The sequence below is a fragment of the Rhamphochromis sp. 'chilingali' genome (genome assembly GCF_963969265.1).
Source record: "Rhamphochromis sp. 'chilingali' genome assembly, chromosome: 12".
Taxonomy (NCBI): Eukaryota; Metazoa; Chordata; class Actinopteri; order Cichliformes; family Cichlidae; genus Rhamphochromis; species Rhamphochromis sp. 'chilingali'.
In genome coordinates this window covers 20,468,731-20,484,024 of record NC_137939.1, presented here as the reverse complement: position 1 = coordinate 20,484,024, position 15,294 = coordinate 20,468,731, and the positions used below count along the sequence as shown (strand labels likewise).

Sequence of the window (15,294 nt, the reverse complement as noted above, 5' to 3'; positions counted from 1 at the left end):
TTTTGGATCAGATTTTGGGGGAGGTTACAGATTTTCCAAGCTCCATCTTCTTAGATTAAAGCACTTCGTTCCTGGATTATAGTGTCAGCATGAGGTAAAGTCCCAGTGACAGTGACACTGATTAGAAGCTTTAAGCTGAAGGTTACAGAAAAGGGATCTGTTGGCAGACTTATGCGTGTGTTAGACAGTGGGTTAAGAGGTTAGAAAGCCAACAGTATCAGCTCTTAATGACTGCACAGGTTGTTTTTCGCATTAGGCAGGAGTAAAAACCAGTTGCAATGTGTGATAAAAAGAAATAACAGCCTCTAAATGTCAGCCCTAACAATAACTTGACATTTTCTTTAGTTTTCGTCCATTTTTTTCACATTCCGTCTGTAAAAGGTCTTTCCAATTTTACTTAACCATCCCCGTGTTACCTTTTCTTTTGTTCTCAGGAACAAGTTGAGTACGTCTTTCTCGTCATCTTCACCATTGAGACCTTCACTAAAATTCTTGCCTACGGCTTAGTCATGCACCCGAGCGCCTACATACGCAGCGGATGGAACTTGCTTGATTTCATTATCGTCATTGTTGGGTATTTTGTGTACTTTATAAAGTCACATTTTGCATCCACGAATGTTGTATTGTTAGTACGAAAAGTCAAATGCAGCGGCTATTTTCTGACTCTGCAGGTTGTTCAGTGTGATGGCAGAAGCAATGACAGATCACAAGCCCGGTGAGGCCCATCATGCTGCAGGAAAACCTGGAGGCCTGGATGTCAAAGCTCTCCGAGCGTTCAGAGTGTTACGACCACTTCGACTTGTGTCTGGAGTGCCAAGTGCGTCAACTACAATTAGTTTTGTTGGGATATTAGTATGAAGTGAAGGTTTGCACTGAGGGGGGGAAAAGACAAAGCAGATTATTTATTTTTAGTATTATTATTATTATTTATTATTTTCAACATTTTGTTCTTTTTAGATATATTTTAATTGTATTCTTAACTTTTTTTGTTTTATTGTTCACATCTATACAAATTCTTCATCAAAGCAAAAATTCATTTTAATCTTAAAAGGTCAAATTTAATTTTGTTATTTAAACTTCCTCCTCTTTTTCTGCCTTTTTGTGGTTAACGTTGGTGTTTGTCTTGTCAGGTTTACAAATTGTGTTGAACTCCATCATGAAAGCCATGGTGCCCCTGCTCCACATTGGTATGCTGGTCATGTTTGTCATCATAATCTACGCCATCATCGGCTTAGAGCTTTTCATTGGGAGGATGCACAAGACGTGCTACCTCATGAGCACAGGTCTGTGTCATTCTGTGGAGTTTCCATATGTCATTTATTTCTAGACTCAAAGCCTTTTGGTCTCTTGCTGTTTCCTGTTCCAGGTCTGATGGTGGAGGATGATCCAACACCTTGTGCATTTGCTGGGAACGGCCGCTTCTGTGTCACTAATGGGACTGAGTGCAGGGGCAAGTGGGAGGGCCCCAACGGAGGGATCACAAACTTTGACAATATCTTCTTTGCCATGCTGACAGTTTTCCAGTGCATCACTATGGAGGGTTGGACAGATGTACTCTACTGGGTACACATACATATTGCTAGATCACAGTTTTCAAGCTCCATTTTTTCTTTTGTTTTCTTTTGTTGATTGACAATACTTATCAATTCTTTATGCCTTTGTCTCTGTGCAGATGAATGATGCTATTGGCTATGAGATCCCATGGATTTACTTTGTTTCTCTGGTCATCTTTGGATCATTTTTCATTATCAACCTTGTATTGGGTGTGTTGAGCGGGTGGGTAGTCCCTGCACTGCAGGTTTCAACTTCCTTTGCGTGAATTGTGCAATGAGAAACAAAGGCGATACTTTAAAACGAATCTACCGCATATGTCCCTAATGGTTTTCCTGTTGTTATTAAGCTTGTACTTGTATTTATGAGCACAGAGAGTTCTCTAAAGAAAGAGAGAAGGCCGTCGCTCGTGGTGAGCTGCAGAAGGCGCAGGAGAGCAAGCAGATGGAGGAGGACATGATAGGATACATGGATTGGCTCATAGAGGCCGAGGATGTGGACGAAGAAGGAAACAAACGTTAGTTAGGAGAACATTTACATTCAAATATAAACTCTCAAATCCTTACATTTGTACATACTAATCTGCCTCTATGTGTCTTTGAAGGTGCTGCAATTGCAAAGAAAAAGATGATGAAGAAGTTTGGCTGGTATAAGCACAGTGAGGATGGAGGAGGTATGATAGCTGCTGCTTGTTGCTGTTATTATTTTTCATTTTACGTGATAATCTCTAACAGCCAGTATGTGTGTGTGCATTCAGCAGAGTCAGACTCTGATGATGATATAGCATACCTGGATGATGATAGTGGCTTCTGTGCGTCTCTCATGTAAGGAAACAAAAAGGTCAACGTTGTTTTAAATCATTTTTTCTGTGGAGGAGATGGTGTCATTTTATTAATGTTCCTCTCTTGTTTGATTTCTTTCACAGGGCAAAGATGATGGCCAATAGTTTCTGGTAAGAATAAGAGAAGACGTAATACGCTACAAGAAGATATATTTCTCACTGAATTATCCATAACTTTAGGCTCAGTGGGTTTAAATAAATGATGCATTTTTTCACACCTGAAACAAAGAGGACTTTCTTTTCAAGTTAATGGTAAAATAATTATGAAAAATAAATATGATATCATGATTTTATCACAGCTCAGGCAGGCACAAGCGGTTTTCCTGCTTGCACGCTAAATGCTAAACACAAATTTTGGCTAAATGAGAGCTGGTAACATAAAGTACTATACACAGGATGTGAAAATAACACAAATTGGAAATAAAGAAAACTCAAACCAGATAAATTAATTTATGGGTGCAGTCTACAAAAACTATAAATCTTTGAATTAAGGCGTTTTCAGTCCCATTATGACAGGTGTATAAAATCAATCAACTAATGATGCAGTGTGCCTTTACAAACTTACTGAAAAATTGATCATTTTAAAGAGCTCACTGAATTTGAGCCCACGCTCAAACTATAGAAGGATGACACCAATGAAACAAATCAGCTTGCGAAATTTCTTCCCTCCTAAATATTCTGTAAGTGGTTAGAACTTGTAGACCAGAGTGGGATCACTCAGTACTGAGGCCAGTGGTGGGATTGTGCTATGTCATATTAATATTTTTTGACTGTACATGTCTAGTATGCGTGCAGTAAAGATGTTCATTCTACACTTTCTTTAGTGACCAGCTGTGCCAGCTGAATCACACTCTCAGGAAGAACTGCCGCGTTGCAGTAAAGACCACTAACTTCTACTGGTTGGTGCTTCTGTTGGTGTTTCTCAACACTGTGGCCAGCGCTTCAGAGCATTACGGGCAGCCGAAATGGCTCACAGAAATGCAAGGTAATAAATAGCCCCGCCCATTTTTATTCTAACCTGTGATCCCAACCATCTCTATGCTTTGATTCTGAATGAGTCAGTGATATAAGAACAAATGTTACTTTTTTTGTCCCTCAGAGCGAGCCAATAAGATCCTGCTGCTGCTCTTCACTCTGGAGATGTTGATGAAGATGTACGCCTTTGGTCTGCAGATCTACTTTATGGCGCTGTTCAATCGCTTTGATTGCTTTGTTGTGTGTGGCGGTATTCTCGAGACACTCCTCGTAGAATTCGAAGTCATCCCGCCCATTGGCATATCGGTGCTACGCTGCATCCGACTGCTCCGGATATTTAAGATGACTCGGTAATTAGTGATTAAACCTTACGTGAGAAGGGAACTACAAATTTCCATGCCCTATCTGCCCATCCTGATGTGTGGTCATGATGTCCTGTCATTTTTAGGCACTGGGCTGCCTTGTCTGATCTGGTCACTTCACTGCTCAACTCTATGAAAGCTATCTGCTCCCTTCTGCTTCTGCTCTTCCTCTTCCTCATCATCTTCGCCCTGCTGGGTATGCAGTTGTTTGGAGGCAAATTCAACTTTGATGAGACTCAGATGAAAAGAAGCACCTTTGACTCATTCCCTCAGGCGCTGCTCACATGTTTCCAGGTGATTTACATCTCCAAACATCTCTCTCTTATGCTCACTGCTTAGCATTTCTTTTTATGGTATTGATTAGATCTCGTTCCCTCTGTCTGTTGAATTCCTTCTTGTTCATCTCGGATGGACTTTTGTTATAGATCCTCACTGGAGAGGACTGGAACGCTGTGATGTACGATGGCATTATGGCATACGGAGGGCCAATATTCCCTAACATGGTGGTGTGCATTTACTTTGTCATCCTCTTTGTCTGTGGTAACTGTATCCTTTTCAACAAATGATTATCAGCAATGATATCAGCTAGAACAGTCTAAATATTAAATTTGGTCTTTCATTTCAAAAGGAATAAACAGCAATTCCTTAATTTTGTGATCAGACATCCTGCTTAATGTCTTCTTGGCTATCGCTGTGGACAACTTGGCAGGAGGTGGTGGGAAGAAAAAAGTCGAGTAAGTTTGATATATAGACTGCAGATGGATGTACAGTGGGGCAAAAAAGTATTTAGTCAGCCACCGATTGTGCAAGTTCCCCCACTTAAAATGATGACAGAGGTCAGTAATTTGCACCAGAGGTACACTTCAACTGTGAGAGACAGAATGTGAAAAAAAAAAATCCATGAATCCACATGGTAGGATTTGTAAAGAATTTATTCGTAAATCAGGGTGGAAAATAAGTATTTGGTCAATAACAAAAATACAACTCAATACTTTGTAACATAACCTTTGTTGGCAATAACAGAGGTCAAACGTTTACTATAGGTCTTTACCAGGTTTGCACACACAGTAGCTGGTATTTTGGCCCATTCCTCCATGCAGATCTTCTCGAGAGCAGTGATGTTTTGGGGCTGTCGCCGAGCAACATGGACTTTCAACTCCCGCCACAGATTTTCTATGGGGTTGAGGTCTGGAGACTGGCTAGGCCACTCCAGGACTTTCAAATGCTTCTTACGGAGCCACTCCTTTGTTGCCCGGGCGGTGTGTTTTGGATCATTGTCATGTTGGAAGACCCAGACTCGTTTCATCTTCAAAGTTCTCACTGATGGAAGGAGGTTTTGGCTCAAAATCTCACGATACATGGCCCCATTCATTCTGTCCTTAACACGGATCAGTCGTTCTGTCCCCTTGGCAGAAAAACAGCCCCATAGCATGATGTTTCCACCCCCATGCTTCACAGTAGGTATGGTGTTCTTGGGATGCAACTCAGTATTCTTCTTCCTCCAAACACGACGAGTTGAGTTTATACCAAAAAGTTCTACTTTGGTTTCATCTGACCACATGACATTCTCCCAATCCTCTGCTGTATCATCCATGTGCTCTCTGGCAAACTTCAGACGGGCCTGGACATGCACTGGCTTCAGCAGCGGGACACGTCTGGCACTGCGGGATTTGATTCCCTGCCGTTGTAGTGTGTTACTGATGGTGACCTTTGTTACTTTGGCCCCAGCTCTCTGCAGGTCATTCACCAGGTCCCCCCGTGTGGTTCTGGGATCTTTGCTCACCGTTCTCATGATCATTTTGACCCCACGGGATGAGATCTTGCGTGGAGCCCCAGATCGAGGGAGATTATCAGTGGTCTTGTATGTCTTCAATTTTCTGATGATTGCTCCCACAGTTGATTTTTTCACACCAAGCTGCTTGCCTATTGTAGATTCACTCTTCCCAGTCTGGTGCAGGTCTACAATACTTTTCCTGGTGTCCTTCGAAAGCTCTTTGGTCTTGGCCATGGCGGAGTTTGGAGTCTGACTGTTTGAGGCTGTGGACAGGTGTCTTTTATACAGATGATGAGTTCAAACAGGTGCCATTCATACAGGTAACGAGTGGGGGACAGAAAAGCTTCTTACAGAAGACGTTACAGGTCTGTGAGAGCCAGAGATTTTCCTTGTTTGAGGTGACCAAATACTTATTTTCCACCCTAATTTACGAATAAATTCTTTACAAATCCTACCATGTGGATTCATGGATTTTTTTTTCACATTCTGTCTCTCACAGTTGAAGTGTACCTCTGGTGCAAATTACTGACCTCTGTCATCATTTTAAGTGGGGGAACTTGCACAATCGGTGGCTGACTAAATACTTTTTTGCCCCACTGTAGCTACAGTCACCCAAATTTGTGAACTCAGCATTATGTCCCTCTCTGGGACTATATACACAAATATTTCACAGCTCTTCCCTACTCCTTCCATAGCAATTAAGAGGATAAGTAGCAACAAGTTAATCAGATGGAACTGATTCAAGAAACTCAGCATCAGCGAATCTCATCACCTCTTTAAAAAAGCTTAGTAGTTTGGTCTGGAGCAGGGGCAGGGAACTCCAGGCCTCAAGAGCCGGTGTCCTGCAGGGTTTAGATGTGTCCTTGATCCAACACAGCTGATTTAAATGGCTAAATTACCTCCTCAACATTTTTTGGAGTTCTCCAGAGGCCTGGTAATGAACTAATCATTTGAGTCAGGTGTGGTGACCCAGGGTGATATCTGAAACCTGCAGGACACCGGCTCTCGAGGACTAAAGCTCCCTACCCCTGGTCTGGAGCGTTCAGATCTGCGTTAATACATACAGAAAGCTGTGAGAAAGCTTCTTCTCTCTAAAAACAACATGGCAGCATGGCTTAGATTTGCATCTGAGCAAATCCCATGACTTTGGGAACAATACCCTTTAAACAGACATGACCAAAGTGTAGATGTTTGGTCATAATGCATTTTTGTATCATTATCACATACCATCCCCCATCCCAGTTTTTGTCCCTCCCACACCGAGTTTAGGTCAGCTGTGTAGGTTGCAGCTTGGTTCGATATGCTTAAGGAAACGGCGACACGTTCTTTTAATTTCTGCTGCATTTACGCGTCAGTGTATTCAATATAAAATGTTATTTGAAGCATAACAGTAGTGTATGAACATTTATTTATTCAGAGAGAAAAAGGAAGATGAAGAAGAGTGGGATGAAGATGAAGAGAAAGAGGATGAAGATGCAGGGGCAAGGAACTTTGAAATCTTTTTATATATTATATTGAATGTTTATAGAAAGCGAAGTAACCGCTGATATTTTGTCTCGGGAGCAGAACGAAGATGACGACTGGCAGGAAAATGAGGAGCTGAGAGTCATCGAAGGCCTGGAGGGTGAGTTTGATCGACATTACACCCAACAGAGAGATATTAACTATCTTGACCAACAGTGATTATAAGTGTGTCTTTATTGTAGGAGTGGCTCCTCTGAAGCCCGATTTCTCCGGACCCAAAGAAAAGATTGTACCAATACCCGATGGAAGCTCCTTCTTCATTCTCGGAAAGAAAAACTGGTAATTTTAAATAATCATGAACCCGAGAAATGATTGAAGGGATACAATCTAATACCAGTGCAGTGCACGTGATTTCCTTCCCATTTTCCATTCTTCAGTTTACGAGTCGCCTGCCACAACCTCATCCATCACCCCTACTTCACCAACTTCATCCTCATCTTCATCATCCTCAGTAGTATTTCACTGGCTGCTGAGGATCCCATTAAATCCCACTCATTCAGGAACACTGTAAGGCCAAGCTTCACTCGCTTTTCCTGTCATATTCCCTACATGTTTACTGACTCATAATATTATCTTCATTAGACTGAGAACTGATTTAGCTTCTGTCTTCCTCAGGTGCTGGGATATGCTGATTATGTATTCACTTCAGTTTTCACTGTGGAGATCGTACTTAAGGTAACAGCTGCAGTGGCTGTAAAGAACCAAATCTAATAGAAAATTATGCACTAGTAAACCTCAGAAGTACATGGCAGTGCAATGAGTTTCTGACTTTGTTTCTTCACCCTCTCACTCATGTTTAGATGACTGTTTATGGAGCTTTTCTGCACACTGGCTCCTTCTGTAGAAATGCCTTCAACCTTCTTGACCTGCTGGTTGTCAGTGTGTCACTCACGTCCTTCTTTCTGCAGTGAGTAGATGCACGTGAAACGCAAGCTGTGGTTCTTCTGTTGGGTTCTGGCAGAAAGATCAGGAGCAGTTGTAGCAAAGAGAAGAGATTTGAGGATAACTTTTTTTAATTTATGAGCTCAAACTTTTCTTTTCTAATCTCTTTTCCTTGTTTCTTCCAGCTCAAGTGCCATCTCTGTGGTGAAGATTCTCCGAGTGCTTCGAGTGCTCAGGCCTCTTCGAGCCATTAACAGAGCCAAGGGATTAAAGGTAAACAGCTATATTCTATCTAGTTTTATTCCTATATTCATTTAAGCATTATTTCAGACAGCGCACCAAGTAAAGCTTGGTCTCCAAGCTGATAACAGCTGCCTACCTACATTGGCTGATGGCTCAGCTGATACCCTTCTATGTATCCAATTAGCAAATCTCATAAAGGGTGCACCGTTCAGCCTGCTGCATCTGCAAGCCGCTTGCACCTCAGCTCCTCCTTTTCATGTCATGTCACACTTAATCAGTGTCATGTAAACTCGCTGATCACTTAACACAAATATCTAATCAGCCATTCACATGGCAAACACTAATTTAGGAGTGTAGACATGGTGAAGAGAAACTGCCAAAGTTCCAACTAAGCATCAGAAGAAGAAAGGAAATTGAATTTACTTTGAACATGACATGATTGTTGGTGTTAGACAGGCTGGTCTGAGTATTTCAGAAGGTGCTCATAGACTGGGATTCATCTCTGGGGTTCAGTGAGGATGGTCCAAAATACGGGGCCAGTGAGTAGCAGTTCTTTGGCTGAAAATGTCTTGTTGATGTCAGAGGTCAGAGGAGAATGGCCAGACAGCTTCCAGCTAATAGGAAGACAACAGGAAATTCAAATAGCCACTTGTTACAAACAAGGTATGCAGAAGATCATGTCAGCACATCAAGCCTTGAAGCAGATGGGCTACAGCAGCAGAGCTACCACTCCTGCCAGCTAAGAACAGGAAACTGAGATTATAGTTCACACAAACTCATCGAAAATGGATAACAGAAGATTGTAAGATTGTGACTTTTGAGTGGTGGGGTCAGAATTAGGTGTAAACAACATGAAAGCATAGATCCATTGTCTCTTGTGTCAACGGTTCAGGCTGCTGGTGGTGATGTATAGGTGTGGGGGATCTTCTTTTTGGTCCCTTTGTAGCAACTGAGGATCCTTTAAACGCCACAGCCTACCAGCATTTTGTTTCTGATCATGTCCATCCCTTTATGACCACAGTGTGGTCTTCTGTCTTCTAGTGGCTAATTCGAGCAGGATAACACACCATGTCACAAAGCTCGAATTGCCAAGCTGGTTTCTTGAGCGTGCCAATGAGTTCACTGAACTCAAATGGCCTCCACAGTCAACAGCTCTCAGTCTAACAGAGCACCTTTGGATGTGCAGCTGACAAATCTGCAGCAACTGTGACAATATTGTTGTTTGTACTGTACAATTTATTCAGTGTACATACAAAAGTGTAACATGGTGCCTTTTAGTCACATCGTTTTTGCTGTTTATATGTTCACAGAATGTGGTGCAGTGCGTGTTTGTGGCGATCCGCACCATCGGTAACATCTTAATTGTCACAACCCTCCTCCAGTTCATGTTTGCGTGTATTGGAGTGCAGCTTTTCAAGGTTCATGTTCACACTTTCAGCATGATAAGATTTTAACACCCTCAGCAGATATATAGAGTGTGTCGAGTGAGTGTTTGTAACAGTGTAACTTCTCTGTGTTTGCTGTTATAGGGCAGATTCTACAGCTGCACTGACGAAGCCAGACACACTCCAGATGAGTGCAAGTCAGTGGGTTTTTTTTCACACGACATAAAGCTCTTGACAATTTCTTATCACGCTGTTTATTAAAAGATGTGCATGCATCTACTTTTAGAGGCACATTTGTGGTGTATAAGGATGGAGATATGAATCACCCCATGGTCAGGGAACGCATCTGGGAGAACAGCGATTTCAACTTTGATAATGTGCTAATGGGAATGTTGGCTTTATTCACTGTGTCAACATTTGAAGGTTGGCCGCAGTGAGTATTAATTCTACATTTTAAGTCCATTACCTCTCTAAACTATCTGTGTCATTCCTTGGGAGCTTCAGTTTATTTCTTAGAAGCTTATTGAACAACTTACCATTTTGTTATTTTCTTTATTTTGGAAAATATTGCTAAAACAGGAAGTAACAGAGCAGTTGTAGGGACTATTTTTAGCTGAAGATTAAGTGAAAACGGCCTTCAGAGCACTACAGTCGTGGCTTAAAGTTTTATCAGTGGCACAAATGTTTATGTTTCATACACTTTGCTGCTTCACTTTTTGTTTAGATTATTTTTAGAATCGGAATAAGAATATTTTATTAACCCCAGAGAGAATTATATGGTCACAGCTGCTCCAAGACATGTTTCCATGAAACAGTGAAGAACCATCATGACATCAAGACTTTTATTGGTCAATAAATTAAAGCCATGCAAAGACTCAATATTTAGACTAATCAAAATCCAGTCCTGCCTTAAAAGTGCTCAAAATTGATCATAGTTTTTGGGGTTCTGTTTGTCTCTCTGCTTTTTAAGCACTGCCCATACTTAACGTGTACTCAAAGACCAGTTTTTAATGATCCAGAAGCAGTTTGGTGACAATCTGTTAAATTTCCAGCATGATATAGCACTTTTCACAAGGCAAAAATGAGACGTAAGAGGCTCAAAGATCATTAAATTAAAATGTCCATATCTTAATCACATCAAACATCTGTGCTCAACAATAAAAAATAATCAAAGTTAAAATAGGAAAGTATATGAAACACAAAATGTGTCGCTGCCAAAAACTTGTCATTGTGACTGTAGACCTGATTTCATTGTTCTCTAAATATATCCATCCAAATATTCACCAAGCAATTATTTGTTTCATAAATTGTTTACACATCACACAAATAATGATGAATATAGAATTTGAATTGACATTTTATGATTGCGTGGCTATGCCAAAGCTTGAACTGCCCCATTTTAAGCAGACAACAGAAATACTGTGTTTCTTGTGTGTCTGAGGGCTACGCTACAACATCACTGGGACCGTTGTTTTACAGCCTGCCTTATGAGATTATTCTTTATTACTTATGTAAAGATATTGCTACTGAAATGACATGCTCTTTTGTGACGGCACAGAGAGGAAATACATACATGAAACTATATCACCTTTTCATGGCTTTTTTAATGGAATTTCCAAATAATAACATAAGTTTAGGAATCTTATATCAATGATTAAATGACTCAATGTATCAGGAATCCTGTGTGTCACTTGCTTTGTCTCTTTTATTTTATTTTTGCCTAAAGGCTTCTGTACCGGGCCGTCGATGCCAACGCCATAAATCGAGGCCCCGTTTACAACTACAGAGTAGAAATCTCCATCTTTTTCATCATCTACATCATCATCATCGCCTTCTTCATGATGAACATATTTGTGGGTTTTGTCATCATTACATTTCGAGAGCAAGGAGAGGCTGAGTTCAAAAACTGCGAACTCAATAAAAATCAGGTTAGTTATCATTAAAAACTGTAGTTTTGACTTCAGTGTAACAGCATTCTTTCAGACGCAATCATTTCTATCCTCTCCCTCCTCACAGCGTCAGTGCGTGTATTATGCATTGAAAGCTCAACCAATTAAGATTTACATTCCCAAAAACCCATCCCAGCTCAAATTCTGGAAAATCATCAACTCCAGCCAGTTTGAGTACGTCATGTTTGTACTGATTCTGGGAAACACCCTTACTCTGGCTGTTCAGGTACAATGTCAGTCAGTTTTCACTCAGATAAAATACTAAAATATTGATTCAGGGCTGTGATGTGAATTTTTGTGTTGTTTTTCCTCTCAGCATTATGAGCAGTCAAAACTATTCACCTCCATTATGGACATCCTCAACATGATCTTCACTGTGGTTTTCACTATAGAGATGATTATCAAGCTAATGGCTCTGCGGGCACATGTAAGGTTTCACTCTTTTTTCATCAGAAAATGATATTTGGCACAACTCCACTCACTGTCTGCTGTCTCGATGACTCTCACTTTGCTTGTTTAATCTCTGCAGCACTATTTCATCGATCCTTGGAATTCATTTGATGCACTTATCGTCGTGGGAAGTGTGTTGGACATTGCAGTCTCTGAATTCAGCGTAAGTTTGTTCACACAGCAACAAAATATCACCAGCTACCTTCCTTATCTACCCAAATATCTAATCAGCCAATCACACGCCAACAATTAGTCATGCAATAAGTGAGTCAAATTAGGCATTTCGAGATAGTCAAGATAACCTGTTGAAATTCAGAAAGAGCATCAGATTGGGGAAGAAAGGTGATTTAAATGACTTTGAACAAGGCATGGTTGTTGGTGGAGAACTGGGATTTCCCCACACAAACATCTCTAGGTTTACAGAGAATGATCTAAAACAGAAAAAATATCCAGTGAGCAATCGCTCACCTCAATTCGGGCGAGGTGAGCAGTTAACACACTGGGTGACGCCAGTCCCAGTATTTTCTGTGCAATTTTGATGAAACTTTCCTTTTAATATCCTGAAGATTTGCTGGTATTTATCTGCAGGAGCTAAAAGGGATCTCAGCAGCTTGGTGTCGGTTATTATGGTGCTATTATGTAGGAATACAATCAGAAGATAATTCAGATGCGAGAAGGAAAACTACTACTGCCATCAGGATTGTCAGCTGCACTTTTGTGAACAATAAACTAAACAAATGATTAAGAACTACACGATGAAAAATAATAAAATAAACCTTTCTACAATTTTTTGAGGAAGAAATTCTACATGGCTTGAAATATGTATTACTCTGAAAATGAAATCATTTGTGCTTTAATTTCTTTTCTCCTGCATGGTATCGCCTGCCTGTTGTTCACCACATGCAAAACGATGCAGGGCGGAGGCGGTCATGGTGAGGTAAGAGCTGAATTCTGAAGTACTCCCTTTAATTCTTCTGCAATACACTTTGGGTGGACAAAAGCTAATAACCTTGAGAAAAATAAGTGCAACTTGAACAACATGTCTCAGCTTTTCTACTCATAACTTAAACACTTCTGTGCTGCTCCTTGGCCGCATTTCTCTGTGATATCTCAGGGTTTGGGTAACGCCTTTGTCAGGAAGAAAGCCTTGAAACTCTTCTGGATTGGAGGAAATCAATAGTTTGAACATTCACCTTAAGGATTTCCAATCCAAATGGCTTGTGAAAAGTCCAAAAACGGTGCTCTTATCTTCAGTCTTTACACTTGACAAGCGCTTCAAGCAGGCCAGAATTAACCGTTTACATAAACCGTCCTGGCCTTCAGGACACGTTTCACACTCCTTTTTTTTTATTTTTTATTTTTTATTTTTTTACCAAAAAAAGAAGATTTATTCATAACACACGGGAAAAGACCCAGGGAAAGAGTTAACGATAACAACAATAAAAAAAAACAAAACAAACAAGACTAAGAAATATTAGACATCTAAGGTTCATATTTCATTGTGTGACAATGCAAAATAAATTCTTTTCAATCAGATCCACAATGCAAAATTTTGATTTAAGCCACGTTTCACACTCCTGATGACATATTTGCTTTTTCAGTCTCAGATATTTAACTATTTCTGTCTGCCGTTATTCTTTCTAGGGTCCCGGGAAAGGTGAAAGTGGAAAAGTGTCCATCACATTTTTCCGTCTTTTCCGAGTCTTGAGGTTGGTCAAACTCCTCAGTAAAGGAGAAGGCATTCGGACTCTTCTCTGGACTTTTGTCAAGTCCCTCCAGGTCAGTAGCAGCACAGAAATAACAAAAGGATTAAACAATTTCTTGTGACACCTGTAGACAACTTTTATGTAACTTTGCTCTCGACTTTTATCTGCTCAGGCTTTACCTTACGTTGGCCTCCTCATTGCCATGATCTTCTTTATCTATGCTGTGATCGGCATGCAGGTGAGTCTTTGTTATGAACGTAGGTTTAAATTTTGGCTGTTCCACTCATTGCAATTAATCAAACAGGTATCCGATGATAAACAAAACATTACCATTACATCATACGGGCTGCATCCCAGTTTATAAGTCTATAATAATAAAAAGTCTCTGGTTTTAATGACTGTTTTTTTTTTTCTCTTGTAGATGTTTGGGAAGGTGGCTGTTGATGAGGACACACACATCAACAGAAACTGCAACTTCCAGACTTTCTTTATGGCTGTTCTGGTACTTTTTAGGTGAGTCTTTTTAGCCCCCAGGAAGGGGCAAAATTAAAGGGACAAAGCTGAATTGTTGAAAAATGAAGCTTTACTTCATCCAATGGCCACTGGAGGCTGGCTACCAGAGATATTAAATTAATGTTAATAGTTACAGCCTTGTAATGAAAACTGTTTTTGGCAATGAAACTAATGTCCTCCTTCATAAAGACTCTTAAGGGGGCCTCTTAAAAAGTGTTTTGTGTTAAGGCTTACCACCTTCAGTAACCACTGGATCGGTGGACTGAACCTCTCAGCACTGCTTGTTGTATAGGTGCCTTCTGGAGCACTTTAAATAAAAAATAAAAATGTGACACAATGTGTCTTACTTTATCTTTCTTTTTGACTTTAATGAGGATCATAATTTACATGATGAACATCCTGTTTTCTAACTAATACGGGGCAGTTTCTTTGTGCAACCAGAGGTATCGCTCCCTGCTGCTCATTAGCAAGAATGCACATTTAACGCACTTCAAAGACAACTTTACTTTTCAGACCTGAAAGCTGAGTCATCCGTATTTTATATCTTTGTTTTTGCAGACAAAACATAAATGCCGAAGCTTCAAAATGCACAGTCTAAGAAACAACTGGTGATGGCATGTAAGCTATGTCCATCGTTTATCTACAGTCCATGGCTTTCTTCTCTCTTCTGATAATACATTTCTTTATTATAGTCTTACTTAGAATCAGAAGTTACTGTGCTGCATTAACATGACTTTTTCCTCAAACAAAAAGTACTTCTAGTGTGAAATTTTCATGCATCTTTTCTAACATCTAGAAGGTCTAAAACAGTGTAAAGGAACAGTGATAATGCTGCTGTTTTTCCTTGTAGGTGTGCCACTGGAGAGCAGTGGCAAGAGATCATGTTGGCAGCTTTGCCTGGCAGACGCTGTGACCCAGAAGCTGACGTTGAACCTGGTGAAGAGTTCACCTGCGGTAGCAACTTGGCCTACCTTTACTTCATCAGCTTCTTCATGCTATGTGCTTACCTGGTAAGCAAAGCCACCGAAAATTAGGGATCATTTTTTAAAAATCCCTTCGTTCATCTTGTTTGTGGTAAAACATGTCCTTTCTTTTGATATAACTAAACACTCTACCTCTTGTCTCTAAAAGAAATGTAG

The 15,294-nt window shown here is 40.4% G+C and overlaps 1 protein-coding gene across 1 annotated transcript in view; it reads left to right on the top strand.

Moving 5' to 3' along the window:
• Nucleotides 1-15,294, top strand: part of LOC308407001 (voltage-dependent L-type calcium channel subunit alpha-1D-like) — a 29,480-nt gene that overhangs the window by 5,559 nt on the left and 8,627 nt on the right. The window contains exons 5-37 of the mRNA XM_080898361.1: nt 435-574; nt 672-817; nt 1,131-1,283; nt 1,367-1,563; nt 1,673-1,776; nt 1,926-2,068; nt 2,156-2,224; nt 2,309-2,375; nt 2,477-2,503; nt 3,217-3,377; nt 3,492-3,717; nt 3,816-4,023; nt 4,155-4,275; nt 4,391-4,463; nt 6,921-6,984; nt 7,070-7,127; nt 7,210-7,306; nt 7,405-7,534; nt 7,643-7,702; nt 7,828-7,934; nt 8,095-8,182; nt 9,463-9,570; nt 9,682-9,734; nt 9,824-9,970; nt 11,264-11,465; nt 11,554-11,712; nt 11,803-11,913; nt 12,016-12,099; nt 12,853-12,873; nt 13,581-13,715; nt 13,815-13,880; nt 14,064-14,155; nt 15,006-15,165. Of these exons, the coding sequence (XP_080754487.1) occupies nt 435-574; nt 672-817; nt 1,131-1,283; nt 1,367-1,563; nt 1,673-1,776; nt 1,926-2,068; nt 2,156-2,224; nt 2,309-2,375; nt 2,477-2,503; nt 3,217-3,377; nt 3,492-3,717; nt 3,816-4,023; nt 4,155-4,275; nt 4,391-4,463; nt 6,921-6,984; nt 7,070-7,127; nt 7,210-7,306; nt 7,405-7,534; nt 7,643-7,702; nt 7,828-7,934; nt 8,095-8,182; nt 9,463-9,570; nt 9,682-9,734; nt 9,824-9,970; nt 11,264-11,465; nt 11,554-11,712; nt 11,803-11,913; nt 12,016-12,099; nt 12,853-12,873; nt 13,581-13,715; nt 13,815-13,880; nt 14,064-14,155; nt 15,006-15,165 (3,777 nt within the window). The remainder of the gene's footprint in view (nt 1-434; nt 575-671; nt 818-1,130; nt 1,284-1,366; nt 1,564-1,672; nt 1,777-1,925; nt 2,069-2,155; nt 2,225-2,308; nt 2,376-2,476; nt 2,504-3,216; nt 3,378-3,491; nt 3,718-3,815; nt 4,024-4,154; nt 4,276-4,390; nt 4,464-6,920; nt 6,985-7,069; nt 7,128-7,209; nt 7,307-7,404; nt 7,535-7,642; nt 7,703-7,827; nt 7,935-8,094; nt 8,183-9,462; nt 9,571-9,681; nt 9,735-9,823; nt 9,971-11,263; nt 11,466-11,553; nt 11,713-11,802; nt 11,914-12,015; nt 12,100-12,852; nt 12,874-13,580; nt 13,716-13,814; nt 13,881-14,063; nt 14,156-15,005; nt 15,166-15,294) is intronic.